We start from the raw sequence: 20,822 nt of genomic DNA on the forward strand, positions 1-20,822 counted from the left end.
AACCAAAGACAAGAACCACGTGATTATCTCAATAGATGCAGAAAAGGCTTTTGACAAAATTCAGCAGCCCTTCATGCTAAAAACGCTCAATAAATTCGGTATTGATGGAACGTACCTCAAAATAATAAGAGCTATTTATGACAAACCCACAGCCAATATCATACTGAATGGGCAAAAACTGGAAAAATTCCCTTTGAAAACTGGCACAAGACAGGGATGCCCTCTCTCACCACTCCTATTCAACATAGTGTTGGAAGTTCTGGCTAGGGCAATCGGGCAAGAGAAAGAAATCAAGGGTATTCAGTTAGGAAAAGAAGAAGTCAAATTGTCCCTCTTTGCAGATGACATGATTGTATATTTAGAAAACCCCATTGTCTCAGCCCAAAATCTCCTTAAGCTGATAACCAACTTCAGCAAAGTCTCAGGATACAAAATTAATGTGCAAAAACCACAAGCATTCTTATACACCAGTAACAGACAAACAGAGAGCCAAATCGTGAATGAACTTCCATTCACAATTGCTTCAAAGAGAATAAAATACCTAGGAATCCAACTTACAAGGGATGTAAAGGACCTCTTCAAGGAGAACTACAAACCACTGCTCAGTGAAATAAAAGAGGACACAAACAAATGGAAGAACATCCCATGCTCATGGATAGGAAGAATCAATATCGTGAAAATGGCCATACTGCCCAAGGTTATTTATAGATTCAATGCCATCCCCATCAAGCTACCAATTCTTCACAGACCTGACTTCAAAGTGTACTACAAGGCTACAGTAACCAAAACAGAGATATAGACCAATGGAACAGAACAGAGCCCTCAGAAATAATACCACACATCTACAGCCATCTGATCTTTGACAAACCTGAGAGAAACAAGAAATGGGGAAAGGGTTCCCTATTTAATAAATGGTGCTGGGAAAATTGGCTAGCCATAAGTAGAAAGCAGAAAGTGGATCCTTTCCTTACTCCTTATACGAAAATTAATTCAAGATGGATTAGAGACTTAAATGTTAGACCTAATACCATAAAACCCCTAGAGGAAAACCTAGGTAGTATCATTCAGTACATAGGCATGGGCAAAGACTTCATGTCTAAAACACCAAAAGCAACGGCAGCAAAAGCCAAAATTGACAAATGGGATCTCATTAAACTAAAGAGCTTCTGCACAGCAAAAGAAACTACCATCAGAGTGAACAGGCAACCTACAGAATGGGAGAAAATTTTTGCAATCTACTCATCAGACAAAGGACTAATATCCAGAACCTACAAAGAACTCAAACAAATTTACAACAACCCCATCAAACAACCCCATCAAAAAGTGGGCAAAGGATATGAACAGACATTTCTCAAAAGAAGACATTCATATAGCCAACAGACACATGAAAAAATGCTCATCATCACTGGCCATCAGAGAAATGCAAATCAAAACCACAATGAGATACCATCTCACACCAGTTAGAATGGCGATCATTAAAAAGTCAGGAAACAACAGGTGCTGGAGAGGATGTGGAGAAATAGGAACACTTTTACACTGTTGGTGGGATTGTAAACTAGTTCAACCATTATGGAAAACAGTATGGTGATTCCTCAAGGATCTAGAACTAGATGTACCATATGACCCAGCCATCCCATTACTGGGTATATACCCAAAGGATTATAAATCATGCTGCTATAAAGACACATGTGGCACTATTCACAATAGCAAAGACTTGGAATCAACCCAAATGTCCATCAGTGACAGACTGGATTAAGAAAATGTGGCACATATACACCATGGAATACTATGCAGCCATAAAAAAGGATGTGTTTGTGTCCTTTGTAGGGACATGTATGCAGCTGGAAACCATCATTCTTAGCAAACTATCACAAGAACAGAAAACCAAACACCGCATGTTCTCACTCATAGGTGGGAACTGAACAATGAGATCACTTGGACTCGGGAAGGGGAACATCACGCACCGGGGCCTATCATGGGGAGGGGGGAGGGGGGAGGGATTGCGTTGGGAGTTATACCTGATGTAAATGACGAGTTGATGGGTGCTGACGAGTTGATGGGTGCAGCACAGCAACATGGCACAAGTATACATATGTAACAAACTTGCACGTTATGCACATGTACCCTAGAACTTAAAGTATAATAATAATAAAAAGTAAATTAAAAAAAAAAAAGAATAGTCTGACTCGTTTAGAGCTCTGGCATTAGCTAATTAGTCATGGTGTTCCTAAAAATGAAATTGATAGGAAGCCTACTGCACTCTCACTTAATTTATACAAGCAGAAAACTTCTAAGGTTGAATGAACAAAAGACTAATTTGAATTATAAAAAACAGAATTATGACTCCTCAATCGGTTTCCAGACTTGAGCCAGTTTACAGACCCAGAACCTCTTGAATGAAAGCGGAGGTCGGGTCCCCTTGAGGAAAGACCCCACTATATTAGTGACAGTGACAGTTTATGCGGTAAATCTTTCTCCCATCCTTCCCCAAGGAGACCTCTGGCCTTTTACCAGGGTAACTGTGCACTGGGGAAAGGGAAATGATCAGACATTTTGGGGACTACTGGACACTGGCTCTACGTTGACATTGATTCCAGGAGACCCAAAATGTCATTGTGGTCCTCCAGTTAAAGTAGGGGCTTATGGAGGTCAGGTAAATTAATGGAGTTTTAGCTCAGGTCTGACTTACAGTGGGTCCCTGGACTCATCCTGTGGTCATTTCCCCAGTGCCAGATGCATAATTGACATAGACATACTTAGCAGCTGGCAGAACACCCACATTGGCTCCCTGACTGGTAGGATGAGGCCTATTACTATAGTGGGAAAGGCCAAATGGAAGCCATTAAAGCTGCCTCTAACTAGAAAAACAGTAAATCAAAAACAATATTGCATTCCTGGAGCGACTGTGGAGATTAGTGACACCGTCAAGGACTTGGAAAGACTCAGAGGTGGTGATTCTCCCCACATCTTCGTTCATCTCTTCCATTTCGCCTGTGCAGAAGACAGATGGGTCTTGGAGAATGACAGTGGATAATTGTTAGCTTAACCAAGTGGTGACTCCAATTGCAGCTGCTGTTCCAGATGTGGTTTCACTGCTCGAGCAAATTAACACATCTCCTGGTACCTGGTGTGCAGCCATTGACTTGGCAAATACCTTTTTCTCCATTCCTGTCCGTAAGACCCATCAGAAGCAATTTGCCTTCAGCGGAGGTAGGATATACCTTTACTATCCTACCTCGGTGGTATATCAGCTCTCCAGTTCTGTGTCATGATCTTACTTGGAGAGACCTTGATCGAGTTTCACTTCCACAACATATCGCACTGGCCCATTACATTGATGATATTATGCTGATTGGATTCAGTGAGCAAACAGTAGCAAATGCACTGGACTTATTGGTGAGACATTTGGGTGCCAGAGGATGGGAAATAAATCCGACTAAAACTCAGGGACCTTCTGCCTCAGTAAAATTTCTAGGGCTCCAGGGGTGTGGGGCCTGTCAAGATATTCTTTCTAAGGTGAAGGATAAGTTGCGGCATTTGGCCCCTCCTACAAAAAAGAAAGAGGCACAACGCCTAGTGGGCCTATTTGAATTTTGGAGGCAACATTTCTCATTTAGGTGTGTTACCCTGGCCCATTTATCCAGTGACCCAAAAGACTGCCAGTTTTGAGTGGGGTCCAGAACAGGAGAATGCTCTGCAGCAGGTCCAGGCTGCTGTGCAAGCTGCTCTGCCACTTGGGCCATATGACCCAGCAGATCCAATGGTGTTTGAAGTGTCAATGACAGATAAGGATGCTGTTTGGAGCCTTTGGCAGGCCCCCATAGGTAAATCACAGCGGAGGACTCTAGGATTTTGGAGCAAGACCCTGCCATCTTCTGCAGATAATTGCTCTCCTTTTGAGAGACAGCTCTTGACCTGTTACTGGGCTTTGGTGGAAACTGAACGTTTGACTGTGGGTCTTCAAGTCACTGTGTGACCTGAACTGCCTATCATCAACTGGGTGCTTTCTGACCCATCTAGCCATAAAGTGGGCCATGCACAGCAGCATTCCATCATCAAATGGAAGTGGTACATACAAGACTGGGCTCAAGCAGGTCCTGAAGGCACAAGTAAGCTACACGAGGAAGTGGCTCAAATGCCCATGGTCTCCACTCCTGCCACCCTGCCTTCTCTTCCCAACCTGTACCGATGGCCTCATAGGGAGTTCCCTATGATCATTTGGCAGAAGAAGAGAAGACTAGGGCCTGGTTCACAGATGGTTCTGCACAATATGCAGACACCACCTGAAAGTGGACAGCTGCAGCACTTCAGCCCCTTTCTAGGACATCCCTGAAGGACAGCAGTAAAGGGAAATCTTCCCAGTGGGCAGAAATTTGAGCATTGCACATGGTTGTACACTTTGCATGGAAGGAGAAATGGCCAGATGTGCAATTATATACTGATTCATGGGCTGTAGCCAGTGATTTGGCTGGATGGTCAGGGATTTGGAAGAAGCATGATTGGAAAACTGTTGACAAAGAGATTTGGGGAAGAGGTATGTGGATAGACCTCTCTGAGTGGTTAAAAACTGTGAAGATGTTTGTATCTGTGTGAGTGCTCACCAGTGGGTGACCTGAGCAGAGGATTTTAATAATCAAGTGGATAGGATGACCTGTTCTGTGGATACCACTCAGCCTCTTTCCCCAGCTACCCCTCTCCTCGCCCAATGGGCCCATAAACAAAGTGGCCATGGAGGCAGGGATAGAGGTTATGCATGGGCTCAGCAACATGGATTTCCGCTCACCAAGGCTGGCCTGTCTACTGCCACTGCTGAGTGCCCAATTTGCCAACAGCAGAGACCAACGCTGAGCCCTCGATCTGACACCATTCCTCGGGTTGATCAGCCAGCTACCTTCTGGCAGGTTGATTATAGTGGACCTCTTCCATCATGGAAAGGGCAGAGGTTGGTCCTCACTGAAATAGACACTTACTCCTGATATGGGTTTGCCTATCCTGCATGCAATGCTTCTGCCAAGATTACCATCCATGGGCTCACAGAATGCCTTACCCACCGTCATGGTATTCCGCACAGCAATGCCTCTGACCAAGGCACTCACTTTACGGCTAAAGAAGTGTGGCAGTGGGCTCATGCTCATGGAATTCACTGTTTTGTGTTTTTGTTGTTGTTGTTGTTTGGTTTTTTGAGACGGAGTCTCGCTCTGTTGCCAGGCTGGAGTGCAGTGGCGCGATCTCGGCTCACTGCAACTTCCGCCTCCTGGGTTCAAGCGATTCTCCTGCCTCAGTCTCCCAACTACCTAGAACTACATGCATGTGCCACCATGCCCAGCTAATTTTTGTATTTTTAGTAGTGATGGAATTTCACCATGTTGGCCAGGATGGTCTTGATCTGTTGACCTTGTATCCACCCACCTCGGCCTCCCAAAGTGCTGGGATTACAGATGTGAGCCAGTGTGCCTGGCCACACTGGTCTTACCATGTTCCCCCACCGTCCTGAAGCAGCTGGATTGATAAAACAGTGGAATGGCCTTTTGAAGTCACAATTACAACGCCAACTAGATGACAGTACTTTGCAAGGCTGGGGCAAAGTTTTCCAGAAGGCTGTGTATGCCCTGAATCAGTGTCCAATATATGGTACTGTTTCTCCCATAGCCAGTATTCATGGGTCCAGAAATTACTCACCATCACCCCTAGTGATCCACTAGAAAACTTTTGCTTCCCGTTCTTGTGACATTACGTTCTGCTGGCCTAGAAGTCTTAGTTCCAGAGGGAGGAACGCTGCCACCAGGAGACACAACGACGATTCCATTAAACTGGAAGTTAAGATTGCCACCTGGACACACTTTGGGCTCCTCCTACCTTTAAGTCAACAGACTAAGAAGGGAGTTAACAGTATTGGCTGGGGTGATTGACCCTGACTATCGAGATGAAATCAGTCTACTACTCCACAGCGGAGGTAAAGAAGAGTATGCGTGGAGATCCATTAGGGCGTCTCTTAGTATTACCATGTATTACCATGCCCTGTGATTAAGGTAAATGGGAAACTACAACAGCCCCATCCAGGCAGGACTACAAATAACCTACACCCAGAGGAATCAAGGTTTGGGTCACTCTACCAGGAAAAAAACCACCACCTGCTGAGGTGCTTGCTGAAGGCAAAGGGAATACAGAATGGGTAGCCGAAGAAGGTAGTCATCAATACCAGCTGCAACTGCATGACCAGCTGGAGAAACCAGGACCGTAATTGTCATGATTATTTCCTCTTCCTTTTGTTAAAAATGTTTGTGCATGTATACACCTGTACTAAGAAAATATCTTCATTTTATTTCCTTTTTCTTTTATCATATGGCTTAAGATTTATTGACTTCACATCAGCATTTAAGTATTATTAACTTTTAGTATTTGGGTTGGGATAGATGTGTTTCTGGTTGTACGAAGGATAGTTGTATTATGTTAGGCGTAATTATGACCTTATTATTGTCTTTATTTGAAGATCGTGTATGATCTCAGGAGATGTGTATGGGTTCAAGTTGACAAGGGGTGGACTTGTGATGGTTAATACTGAGTGTCAACTTGATTGGATTGAAGGATACCAAGTATTGATCCTGGGTGTGTCTGTGAGGGTTTTGCCAAAGGAGATTGACATTTGAGTCAGTGAACTGGGAAAGGCAGACCCACCCTTAATCTGGGTGGCTACCACCTAATCAGCTGCCAGTGTGGCTAGAATATAAGCAGGCAGAAAAATGTGAAAAGAGAGATGGGCGTAGCCTCCCAGCCTGCATCTTCCTCCTGTGCTGGATACTTCCTGCCCTCCAGCGTCGGACTCCAAGTTCTTCAGTTTTGGAACTTGGACTGGCTCTCCTTGCTCCTCACCCTGCAGCAGCCTGTTGTGAGACCACGTGATCGTGTGAGTTAATACTTAATAAACTTCCCTTTATATAAGTATCTATTCCATTAATTCTGTCCTCTAGAGAACCCTGACTAATACAGTAGGGTGTTTTGTTGTTTATTGGAAAAATAGAAATAAATAAAAAGCTATAAATTCAGTAGTACTCTTGAGTGAATTTACATTTTAATAATCACAGCTGTAGCTTTCTAAGTGTTTATTGGTTATTTGTATATCTTCAGGGAATTGCTAATTTTCCCATTGAATTGTTGTCTTTTTGTTTTTTGAGATGCAGTCTCACTCAGTCGCCCAGGCTGGAGTGCAGTGGTGCGATCTCGGCTCACTGCAAGCTCCGCCTCGCAGGTTCACGCCATTCTCCTGCCTCAGCCTCCCAAGTAGCTGGGACTACAGACGCACGCTGCCACGCACGGCTAATTTTTTGCATTTTTAGTAGAGACGGGGTTTCACCGTGTTAGCCAGGATGGTCTTGATCTCCTGACCTCGTGATCCTCCCACCTCGGCCTCCCAAAGTGCTGGGATTACAGGCGTGCGCCACCACGCAAATTGTTTGTCTTTTATTGATTTGTAAGGGTATATGTGTACATTTTTATTTGGTTTCGTTTTTAAACTTTATGAGTTCTTTTTACTATATAGATATTTACAATTTGCATGTAGTCACCTCAGCCTTGTTCTTTTTTGTCTCCTAGCTTTTTTGGTCAGACTTCTCTTCCCACAAGATATTAGTCATTTTATTGAGATATAATTCACATACCATAAAATTTATGTTTTTGAAGTGTAAAATTCAGCGATTTTACTACATTAACAAAGTTGTACAATCATCACCATTGTTTCTGTGCAGAACATTTTCATCTTCCCAAAAAGAAACCCGTTAGTAATCACTCCCCCCCGTTCCTCTCGCCTCACTCACAACTAGTAATCTAGTTTGTCTCTATAGATTTACTTATTCTAAACTAGACATTTCATATAAATGGAATCATTCAGCGTGTGACCTTTTTGTCTGGCATGTGCCAAGATTTTTGAAGTATGCTTTTTAATATTTCTCTGGTATTTTCTAGATTTAAAAGTTTAGATTTTTATATCTTTCTGGATTTTAAAAAAAGTATTATTTATTTATTTATTTTGAGATGAAGTTTCACTCTCGTTGCCCAGGCTGGAGTGCAATGGCATGATTTCGGCTCACTGCAACCCCCACCTCCTGGGTTCAAGCGATTCTCCTGCCTCAGCCTCCTGAGTAGCTGGGATGACAGGCATGCACCACCAGGCCTGGCTAATTTTGTATTTTTAGTAGAGATGGGGTTTCTCCATGTTGTTCAAGCTGCTCTCGAACTCACGACCTCAGGTGATCCGCCTGCCTTGGCCTCCCAAAGTGCCAGGATTACAGGCATGAGCTACTGCGCCTGGCTAAAAAATATATTTAAAAAAATGTATTACAAAAAAAAATAGCTGGATGTGGTGGCAGGCGCCTGCGATCCCAGCTACTCTGGAGGATGAGGCAGGGAGAATTGCTTGAACCTGGGAGGTGGAGGTTGCCGTGAGCTGAGATCACGCCACTGCACTCCAGCCTGGGTGACAGAGCGAGACTCCATCTCAAAAAACAAAAAAATAAAAAATAAAATAATAAAATAAAATAGTATTCTCACCCTTTTCTACTCACATTCCCTCTAAGCTAGTTAGTGTCATTGGCTGGTATGTATTCTTCCACTCACATCTATTTACCCATAAATTCAAATGCAAAGTACACATACATACGTAGGGTGGTTTTGGTTGTATTTTAAAATGAAATTATTTTATGCACATTACTCTCCCTCGTTATTTATCTAAGAAAGTATTTTAGCTGTTCCTCAAAATAGTTGATAGAGATCTAACACATTCCTTTCAATATTAGGTAACATTCTGTTACACTAATGAGCCTCATTTACTCAGCCATTTTGCTGAATGGGTGGGTATTCAGATGTTTTCAGTTTTTTGACACTATAGCTAAGCCTTAAGTAAATATCTTTTTCATATATTCTTGTTAACTGATGCTTTTAATTCTATAGATTAGAATCCAAAAACTGGGGGTTCCTGTGTCGAGAACATTTGCATTTAAAATTTGTAATAGTTATTACTAGATTTACATTCCCCAGTAGTTGCAGCAGGTCACAGTTTCATCCCCACTGAATTGCCTATTTTCCTGCATTTTTATCAGGATTAGCTATTGTTCAGTCTTTAGAATTTTTGCCACACTAATAAGGTAAGATAGTATCTCATCTCAGGTATTCTTACCTTCTCTTTCAGAGGTAAACTGTGTGATGGATATGTTAATTACCTTGATTGTGGTACTTATTTTAGAATATATAAGTTTATCAGAACATCATGTTGTACACCTTAAATATATACAATTTTTATTTTTCGATCATACCTCAATAAAGCTGAAAAATGGCATTCAGAAAGGAAGCAAACAGTATATTAAAAATATGTTATAAATTTTCAAGCATAGAATGATAACATAAGATTAGGAACAAGAATATGCATATAGATTAAACATTTATATCTGTGAATATTAATCCATAAATACGAATGTTGAAGGTGTTACAGTCTTGAAGAAAATGAAAATTATGTTGTGTCCCTATAATATGAAAATTAAAAAATCACACAGAGGCATATACCTTCTCTCAAGGATGTATACTCGAGTATACATATTATTTATAATAGCCTAAATTTGAAAACAGCCCAAGTGTCCATCAGCTGGTGAATGAATAAACCAATGGTGATGCCTTGAAACCATGGAATACTATTCAGCAATAAAAAGGAACTAACTACTGACTCGGCAACATGTGTAAATCTCAAAAATATTATGCTAAGTGAAAGAAGCCAGGCTCAAGAGATGACATGCTATGTGATTTCTTAAAACTTCTAGAGAAGACGAAATTCAGGACAGAAAGCAGATAAGTGGATGTCAGGAGTGGAAGTTAGGGGAGGAAATTTATTGCAAAGGAGCAGTAGGTGATTGATTGTGGTGATGATTGAAATGTTCTATGTCATGATTGTGGTTGTGGTTACATGACTATTCTGAAAGTTCGTATTTAATAAGTGATATAAAAGAAAAAAGTATTGACCTAAACATTAATTTTCCAAATGAGAGCACTAATTAAAATTCTCAGATACTGAGAACAAAGATAGTATCTCATTGTAATTTTTATTCTTTTTAAGGTTACTGAGGTTTGGAAACAGTTCATATGTTTCTTTGCCATTTGCATGTTTTCTTTTGCAGGTGTCTGTTGACTTCTTTACCTATTCTTCTGTTATGTTGCTTCCAGTTCCTTATGAATTTGCGAAATTTTTTGTATATTAAGAGCAGTAATCCTACATTTTTAGTCTGTAAATATTTTCCAGTCACCTGTTTCTTTTGACTATAGTATCTTTTTTTAAAAAGAAATATTTGAAATGTACAAAGAATGTAACAGTTCCCCATACTCCTATTAACATTTTTATATTTTGCTCGTCTTTTGAGAAATTTATATATGTGTCCACGAAAAGAGTCAAACTCTATAAAATATTTTAAGAGATTTATTCTGAACCAAATATGAGTGACACAGGCCCAAAAGTGGTTGGGGTACAGCTTGGTTTGATATATTTTAGGAAGGCATGAAGCATCAATCAAATACATTTAAGAAATACATTGGTTTGGTTTAGAAAGGTGGGACAACTCAAAGTGGGGGCTTCCAGGCTATAGGTAACTTTAAACATTTTCTAGTTGACGGTTGAGTTCGTCTGAAGACTTGGGATTAATGGAAAGGAGTGTCCAGGTTAAGATAAAGGATAAAGGATTATGGAGACCAGGTTTTGTTGCGCGGAGGAATCTCTCAGCAAACTTCAGAGAGCAGGTTGTAAAATGTTTCTTACTAGACCTAAAAGGGTGCCTGGCTCTTAGTCGATTATCTCCTGGATCTGGAAAGGAAGGAAGGAAAACAAAGGGAAAAGGGGATTCTCTATAGAATGTGGCTTTTTCCCACAAGAGACCTTGCATGGCAATTTCAAGGTATGGCAAGAAAATATATTTTGGGGCTAAATATTCTGTCCTTGTCTCATAATGTTATGCCAGAGTCAGATTGAAAAGTAAGTCACGATATATAGGGTCAAATAAAACCCATCTGATGAGAACTTATGGTTTGTAGGGCATACCTCCCTTAGACCCCTTAGGTAGGAATTTGGGCAAGTTAAAACATCAGAGCTTAGTCCTTATATTGCTTTTAAAAGTTGTGAACAAGTAATACTTCCATAAATTCTCACTTAATTACAAATCCCACTAATTTCTTTTTCTTCTTTCCCAGGGACAGCCACTGCAAAGGGTTAAATGTGTATTCTTCCAGTCTAGCTTTTACATTTTTATGAGGATGGGGAGATAGACAGATAGGTATATAGTTCAGTGTTTCTCAAAGTGTGGTCTTTTTTTTTTTTTTTTTTTTTGAGACGGAGTCTCGCGCTGTGTCACCCAGGCTGGAGTGCAGTGGCGCGATCTCGGCTCACTGCAAGCTCCGCCTCCCAGGTTCACGCCATTCTCCTGCCTCAGCCTCCGAGTAGCTGGGACTACAGGCGCCCGCCACCACGCCCGGCTAGTTTTTTGTATTTTTAGTAGAGACGGGGTTTCACCATGTTAGCCTGGATGGTCTCGATCTCCTGACCTCGTGATCCACCCGCCTCGGCCTCCCAAAGTGCTGGGATTACAGGCTTGAGCCACCGCGCCCGGCCAAAGTGTGGTCTTTAGACCAGCAGCATCAGCATCACCTGGAAACTTGTGAGAAATGCCAGTTCTTAGTTTCTAACTAAATATTTAGTTTCTCACTAAAAACAGCAGTTTTTATTAAGTCCTTTCAAGTGGTTGTTAATGCACATTGAAATTTGAGAACTATTGTTCATCTAGGTCATTGGCTTTAACTGCTGTAAGGTGTTCCCCAAATTGAACATACCATTTTTTTAAAAAGAGACTAAGTCTTGCTATTATGTTGCCCAGGCTGGTCTCAAACTTATGGGCTTATGCGATCCTCTTCCACCTCAACCTTCAGATAGCTGCAGCTATAAGCATGCGCCACTGCACCCAGCTTGAATGTACCATATTTTAAATTCCATATTGTCAAGCATTTAAGTTACTTTTCTTTAAAAAATTAACATTAATGCAAAGGAAACAATTGGCAGAGTGAGAAGACAACCTACAGAATAGGAGAAAATATTTGCAAAGTATGTATCCAGCAGAGGATTAATATCCAGAATATACAAGGAACTCTGACGTCTTGACAGCAAATAAAAAAAAAAGAATCCAATTAAAAAATGGGCAAATGACCTGAATAGACATTTCTTAAAAGAAGACAGACACATGACCAACAGACACATTTTTTTAAAAAGCTCAACATCACTAGTCATCAGGGAATGCAAATGAAAACCACAGTGAGATATCATCTTATCCTGGTTAGAATGGCTACTATCAAAAAGACAAAAATTAGCAAGTGCTGGCAAAGGTGTGGAGATAAGTGAACTCTTAAATGTGGCTAGTGGGAATGTAAACTAGTACAGCCACTATGGAGAACAGTGAGAAGGTTCCTCAAAAAACTGCAACTAGAACTACCATGTGATCCAACAATTCATTATTGGACATTTATCCAAAGGAAGGGACATCTGCACCCCCATGTTTATTGCAGCACTATTCACAATGGCCGAGATATGGAATCATCCTAAGTATCTAACAACAGATGAATGCATAAAGAAAATATGGTATATATACACAGTGGAATAGTATTCAGCCATAAAAAAAATGAAATTCTGTATTTTGAGGCACATAGATTGAATTGGAGGACATTATATTAAGTGAAATAAACCAGGGACAGAACGTTAAACACTGCATGTTCTTGTTCGTACATGGAAGCTAAAAAAGTTGATCTCATAGAAGTAAAAAGTAGAACAGAATACTACAGACTGGGAAGGATAGGGCGCAGGAAGGGTAGGGAGCGATTTGTTAAAGGATTCAAAGTTACAACTAGATAGAAAGAGTAAGTTCTAGTGTTGTATACCACTGTAAGATGACTGTAATTAACAATATGTTACACAGTTTCAAAGAACTAGGAGGAGGATGTTGAATGTTCCCAGCACAAAGAAATGATAAGAGATGATGGATATGCTAATTACCTTGATTTGATCTCTGTATATCTATGGAAACATTACTATGTTCTTCATAAACATTAATACATCAAAAAATTTAAAATTAATAACAAAAGATAAAGGGCCCTGAACTCTAGTTTTAGAGCTGAATTGTATCCAGTGAGATAGTTTCTATGTTATATAAACATTCACTTTAAATTTGGAGCTGAAATATATTTGGAAATCCGTACTTTTAGTATGTTCATTTGTGTGTGTGTGTGTGTGAGGTAAACTTGGTTGGCTATTGGCAAATGCATTGGGTAGCTACTTAATAAAACATTTCCTTCCAGTGCTTCAGCTTTCTGATGCTTAGAAAATGTGTATATTTAACATAATATGCATTATCACTTTTGAAAGTAACTAATTATTCTAACAGTTATTTGTGCCAAATTAGTAATGTGAGTTCGGGAACTATCAGTCTTTTCTATGGCCTGGAATAATTTAAATAATAGAAATTATCCGATTAGATAGAAATCATTATAAAATCATCAAGGTTAGAAGCTGTTAAGATTTCCTTTGACTTTTGCTTATCATTAGTTTTAAAGAAAAAAAAAATTGACATAATGGAAATTTTCACTATACATCAGGAAGGAAATTCAGTGGAAAAGTAAGCTTCCTGTTCAGTCTTGACCTTCAGTTTATACTTTTCTTCTTAAGTACTGCTACTGGTTTCTTAATGCTATTTCTAGAACTAGCCTATCTATTGCCTATTTAAAATAACTCATTAATCACCTTTTATTTGAACTCCCATAAATGGATCTATGTTGGTTTTCTGTTGCTTTTTAAAACTTTGTATGCAGTAAAATACACACAAAATAAAGTTTACCATCTTAGCCATTTTTAAGTATACAGTTTAGTAGCACTATCTTTCACATTGTTGTGCAACCAATCTCCAAAACCTTTTCATCTTGCAAAACAAATTCTGTGTCTATTAAACAGCTCTCCTTTTTTCCCTACCCTCAACTCCTGGCAACCATCCTTTTACTTTCTGTCTCTCTGAATCATTGACTACCTCATATAAGTGGACTCATACAGTATTTGTCTTTTGGACATGGGCTTATTTTACTTAGCATAATGTCCTCCAGTTCCATTCGTGTTGCCATGAAAGACAGGATTTCATTCTTTTTTTAATGGCTGAAATAGTATTCATCCATATTGTAGCATGTCAGGATTTCCTTCTTCTTTAAGGCTGAATGATATATTCCATTGTATGTGTATACCAACATTTTATTTATCTAAATTTATATGCCAGTGGATTTTTCGGTTGTTTCCACCTTTTGGCTATTATAAATAATGCTACTGTGAACATGGGTGTACAAATAACTTCAAGACCCTGCTTTTAATTCTTCTGAATATATATCCAGAAGTAGAATTGCTGCATCATATCGTTATTTTATTTTTAATTTTTTGAAGAATTTCTGTTGTTTTTAAAGTCACTTTTGATGGTTTGTTCTTTGCTAGAAAATATATTTTTCAATTTTATCAGTGCAGAGTTGTATATAATACTTATATATTTTACTTGTACAATTACATAAAGGTTATATTTCCATATTCTCATGTAATTATCTTTAGTATCCATGTTTGTAACTGTTTACTCATTTCTCTTTTTCCTCGTTCATGTTTACTGTTTTATTGGTCTTTAAAACCTAGACTTTGATTTTGTTTCCTAGCATTTAAATTTTTCTGTTTCATTAATTTTAGCTTTCATTTTATTTATATTGTTATTTCTTTTTTTTTTTTTTTTTTTTTTTTTTTTTTTTGAGACGGAGTCTCGCACTGTGTCACCCAGGCTGGAGTGCAGTGGCGCGATCTCGGCTCACTGCAAGCTCCGCCTCCCAGGTTCAGGCCATTCTCCTGCCTCAGCCTCCGAGTAGCTGGGACTACAGGCGCCCGCCACCTCGCCCGGCTAGTTTTTTGTATTTTTAGTAGAGACGGGGTTTCACCATGTTAGCCAGGATGGTCTCGATCTCCTGACCTCGTGATCCGCCCGCCTCGGCCTCCCAAAGTGCTGGGATTACAGGCTTGAGCCACCGCGCCCGGCCCTATATTGTTATTTCTTGAGGCAATGGCTTAGTTCATCTATTTTCAGTTTTTTAAAACAACTAAAGTATTTGTAAGGCTCTAAATTTTTTTTTTAGTTATAGGAATTTTTAATATATTCTGGTTATTCATCCCTTATGAGATACATTATTTGCAAATATTTTCTCCCACTCTGTGGATTGTTGTTTCATCTTGATAGTGTCCTTTGTTATACAAAAGTTTTTATTTTGATGAAGTCCAGTTTATCTGTTTTTTTTCTTTTGTTGCCTGTGCTTTTTTGGTATCATATACAAGAAATCTTTGCCAAATGCAATGTTGGAAATATTTTTTTTCCTATATTTTCTTCTAGGAGTTTTATAGCTTTACTGTTAAGTTTTGGTCTTTGATCTGTTTTGAGTTAATTTTTGTATATGATGTAAGAGAAGGGTCCATCTTCATTCTTTTGCATGTGGATAATCAGTTTTCCTAGCATCATTTGTTGAAAAGATTCTCCTTTCTCCATTGAACGGTCTCAGCACCTTTGTCAAAAATTGGTCATATGTGTGAGGGTTTCTTTCTAGGCTCTCTATTCCATTGGTCTGTATGACTGTGCTTATGCTGGTAACACATTGTTTTGATTGCTGTAGCTTTGTAGTAAGTTTTCAAATAAGAAAGTGTGAGTTATCCAACTTTATTCTTTTTCAAGACAATTTTGACTATTATGCACTTCTTTGAGATTCCATATGAATTTTAAGAGGGGTTTTTCTTTTCTTTTTTTTTTTTTTGCAAAAAATACCATTGGGATTTTGATAGGGATTGCATTGAATCTGTATATTGCTTTGGGTAATATTGTTACCTTAACCATCTAGGAACGTGGGATATCTTTCCATTTATTTATGTTTAATTTCTTTCAGCAGTGTTTTGTAGTTTTTTATTGTATAAGTTTTTCACCTTCTTAATTCCTGTATATTTTATTTTTGATGCTATCATAAGTGGAATTGTTTTCTTAATTTCGTTTTTGTATTTTTCATTGCTAATGTATAGAAATCTAGCTGATTTTTGTGTGCTGGATTTGTATTGTGACTTTGAATTTATTAGCTCTAACAGATTGTTTTTGGTGTGTATGTGTCATCTTTAGGGATTTCTACAGATATATCATCTGTGAATAGACATAATTGTGCTTCTTTCTGTCCAATTTGAATGACTTTTCCATCTTTTTCTTGCCTACTTGCTCTATCTAGAATTTCTAGTATTATGCCGAATAGAAGAAGAAAAAGTGGGCATCACCATCCTGTTCCTGATCTTAGGGGAAAAACTTGCAATCTTTTACTATTGAGTATGTTGTTAGCTATTGGTTTTTACTATATGGGTTTTATGATGTTGAGGAAATTTCCTCCTATTCCTAGCTTGAGTGTTTTTTATCATAAAAGGTGTGAACTTTGTCAAGTGGTTTCTCTGTATTGATTCAGATGATCACGTGGAGTTTCTTCTTCATTCTATTAATGTAGTGTATTACATTGATTTTTTTGTTGTTGAATCATCTTGTGCTCCTGGAGTAAGTTTCACTTGGTCGTGGTTTGTCATTCTTTTAATAGGCTGCTGATTTTGTTGAGTTTTGCATCAGTATTCCTAAAGTATATTAGCCTGTAGTTTTCTTGTAGTATTTTTGTCTGGCTTTGGTATCAGGGTAATGTTGGACCATATAACTATTGAGGAGAAGTGTTCCCTTCACTTTAGTTTTTTGGAAGTGTTTGAGAAGCATTCTTTAAATTTTGGGTAGAATCAACCAGTGAAAGCTATCTGGTCCTGGCCTTTTCTTTGGGAGCTTTGTGATTACTGATTTAATCCCTTTACTAGTTATAGTTCTGTTTAGATTTTCCATTTCCTCATGAGTTAGTTTTGGTAGATTGTGTGTTTGTAGAAATTTGTCTATTTTATCCAGGTTATCCAAATTGTTGGCATATAGGTTTACATAGTATCGTCTCATAATTCTTTTTATTTTTGTAAAATCAGTAGTGTCACCACTTTTTTCCTTTTTTTGGGGGGGGGACGGGGGTGCGGGGATGGAGTCTTGCTGTTTCTCCCAGGCTGGAGTGCAGTGACACGATCTTGGCTCACTGCAACCTCCGCCTCCTGGGTTCAAGCGATTCTCCTGCCTCAGCTTCCCTAATAGTTGGGACTACAGGCATACACCACCATGCCTGTGTAATTTTTGTCTTCTTAGCAGAGATGGGGGTTTTACCGTGTTGGTCAGGCTGGTCTTGAACTCCTGACCTCAAGTGATTCACCTGCCCTGGCTTCCCAAGGTGCTGGGATTACAGGCATGAGCCACTGCATCTGACCGTGTCACCACTTTCATATCTGAGTTTAGTAATTTGGTGTTCTTTCTCTCTGTCTCTCTTTTATTTGTTTCTTTTTTTGTTAAATGATCTAGCTAGAGTTTTGTTGACTTTTTCAAAGGATCAACTTCTGGTTTTGTAATTTTTCTCCATTGTTTTTCTGTTCTCTGTTTTCTCTCTAATCTTTATTATTTTCTTTCTTCTGCTAGCTTTGGTGTAGTTTACTCTTTTTCTAGTTCCTTGAGGTGTATAGTTAGGTTGTTGAATGAGAGAACTTTCTTATTTTTTAATGTTTACAGCTTTACATTTTTCTTTTAGCCATGCATTCACTGCATCTTATAAGTTTTAGTATGTTATGTTTTCATTTTCATTTGTCTCAAGTTGTTTTCTAATTTCCTTTGTGATTTTTTCCTTTGATCTGTTAACATTCACAAATTTTCACGTATTTGTGAATTTTTTAGTTTTTTATCTGCTGTTGGTTTTTCATTTCCATTATGATCAGACAACATACTTTGTATGATTTCAATTTCTTTAAATGTATTAAGACTTATTTTGTAGCCTAACATATGGTCTGTTTTGGAGAATGTTCCATGTACACTTGAGAATAATATATTATGCTAGTGTTGGGTGAGTTTAGTTCTTGACTTGTTACATTTGAGCATACATGTAGGTGGAGATGTGAGATACTCATTTAGGAGAAAAGCCAAGTGAAGAAATTTGTTAATGAACTGTAAAGAGGGATTAACATCACAAGAGTAGGTAATTTTTTTTGAGAAACAAATTTAGAGCAACAGAACAGCCTTGAATATATTCCTATTTAGAAGGCTGAAGGTTGAATATAACCTGGTGTGTTACAAAAGGGTGGAACAATTTATCATAGGCCAGAGCCAAGATAGTATAATATTTAGACTTTAAATATCAAAAAGAAGATATGATCAGCTGAATTCAAAGTTGAAGGCTAGGCGTGGTGGCTCACGCCTGTAATCCCAGCACTTTGGGAGGCCGAGGCAGAAGGATCACTTGAGCCCAGGGGTTCAAGACCAGCCTGGCCAACATGGTGAAATCCTGTCTCTACTGAAAATACAAAAATTAGCCAGGCATGGTGGCAGGCGCCTGTAAACCCAGCTATTCTGGAGGCTGAGGCAGGAGAATCGCTTTGACCCCGGGAGGCAGAGGTTGCAATGAGCCGAGATTGTGCCTTTGCATTCCAGCCTGGGTAACAGAGGAAGACACCATCTTGGGGGAAAAAAAAAGTTCAGAAAGCAGCTTGTTTGGGAAGGACTGTTTTTTTGTATTCATTTAATAATTCAATAAAGAAAATAGAAAAAGCATGATTTTTTTTTTTAAATTTGAGAAACATTTAAATGATGACCACTACTTAAATTATGAAATTGAAAACTACAAATATAAATTATGCCTTCTTTATAGTATGAGTTTTAGAGGCTGTTAATTTGCTATAATATTAGATAAATCTGGAATAGAAGAAACTTCATATATTATCTTATCGCTATATTTGCATTCTGTAGAAGTTATTTCTGGACAGTCTACGAAAAGCTCTTGCTGGCCATGGAGGAAGTAGGCAGCTGACAGAAAGTGCTGCAATTGCCTGTGTCAAACTGTGTAAAGCAAGTACTTACATCAATTGGGAAGATAACTCTGTCATTTTCCTACTTGTTCAGTCCATGGTGGTTGATCTTAAGGTAACATGCTTATTCTTTCTCTACTACAAACTTTAAGAAAATGAAATGAATTTTCTAGCATAAGTATTTTTTCAAAGATAATTGCTAACATTAAAGTTCTGATTCTTTGTTAAGTTCATAGGACTTTCTTTTGTTTTTTCTGTGTTCATCAGCCTAAATGGATTGAGAATATGAAGAAAACACCATTTTCTTAAATGAGCATAAATATACAGACTTAGGTTTGAAATAATGTGTCTATTAGGACCTGAAAGGAACCTATATATAGTATAGGAACAGTTGTATCAGACTGATGAACTACAGTATTGGTGCTTTGTGCTTCTTCTGGCAACTGAATTTTACTGCCATTTGTGTGGGTAATGTGTTGATGTTATTACGTGTTAGTAAAGAAGTACTGCATGGGCATTTAAAGGCTTTTGTTTTCTGTTGGGGTTTTTATAGAACCTGCTTTTTAATCCAAGTAAGCCATTCTCAAGAGGCAGTCAGCCTGCAGATGTGGATCTAATGATTGACTGCCTTGTTTCTTGCTTTCGTATAAGTCCTCACAACAACCAACACTTTAAGGTGAGAGCATTGGTTTTTATCTAACTATATTTACTGATGCTGTTATCCTTTATAAACAAAAAGACTAGAGAGATTAATAGGTTTACTTTTATTGGTATTTCTCACTTATTATGTATTGATGTTCATTTCAAGACCTTAAAAACTTAGTGTTTTTTTAAAAAAAAAAAAAAAAAGTTCTATTTGCTGTTTTTTTTGACTTCATTTGTATTACTGAGTATTTTTCTCATAGAAATAATCTGCTTTGTTTTTCTTTTTCTATAGATCTGCCTGGCTCAGAATTCACCTTCTACATTTCACTATGTGCTGGTAAATTCACTCCATCGAATCATCACCAATGTAAGTCCAAAAGGTATTGCTAAATTACTAAAAAAAATTTTTTTGTTCTTTTCTTTGCATATTTCTTTTTAAGAAATGCACTCTTGGTTTTCAAAAAGCTTCTGAATTTAGATGTATGAAATAGGAAAATTTCTCCACAGGGATTATATTTGATAATTGATAAATATTTGTATTTTTCATATTAAGTTTGACTTAATTTTTCATATTAAGTTTCATATTAAGTTTGACTGAAGGGACCATATTAAGGAAGATGGAGTTAATAAGATGCTTTGGAAAGATTAAATCTAAAATGTTTTATTCAGATCAGAAGTCCTTGAAAAAAATGCCACTGAAAATACAATTTAAAATTTTCATCCCAAAGCTTTTCAAACATATTATTTGAATACTCTTAGCCCTCTCACAGCATTTGATACATTGACTTGCCACCTTACCATTTAAATTAAAAGTAATAGTATTTATGTTGTAGTCTAGTATAGCACATTGACAAAATGATGGGACTGTATTTGATGGTACTTTTAAATCTTTTGATCCTAAATTGATTCATAGTGTAAAATTTCATTTTTCTTAAACAAAATGAAATATTAACATACTTTAAAGTAGGTATTCACAAGATACAAAAGCATATCAGACAAAGTAAGTGAAATCATTAAAAGGTACTTGTGAAAGCTTCAACTCTGATGTGGAGACATTAAATAGACAGCAAAACTTTATCAGATTTGGACTGTGGATTTTAAAAATTCTGTTCTTGTAATTATGAACAACCCTATTTTGAAAGTTCTCAGGTGTTATTTT

General features: G+C 38.2%; 1 protein-coding gene across 2 annotated transcripts in view; it reads left to right on the forward strand.

Annotated features, from left to right (window-relative positions):
- Window positions 1-20,822, forward strand: part of NF1 (neurofibromin 1) — a 292,160-nt gene that overhangs the window by 98,208 nt on the left and 173,130 nt on the right. For both annotated transcript variants that reach the window (XM_025363565.1, XM_025363566.1), the window contains exons 9-11: window positions 18,960-19,133; window positions 19,572-19,694; window positions 19,956-20,030. In XM_025363565.1, the coding sequence (XP_025219350.1) occupies window positions 18,960-19,133; window positions 19,572-19,694; window positions 19,956-20,030 (372 nt within the window). The remainder of the gene's footprint in view (window positions 1-18,959; window positions 19,134-19,571; window positions 19,695-19,955; window positions 20,031-20,822) is intronic.

This window comes from Theropithecus gelada, chromosome 16 (assembly GCF_003255815.1).
Source record: "Theropithecus gelada isolate Dixy chromosome 16, Tgel_1.0, whole genome shotgun sequence".
NCBI lineage: Eukaryota > Metazoa > Chordata > Mammalia > Primates > Cercopithecidae > Theropithecus > Theropithecus gelada.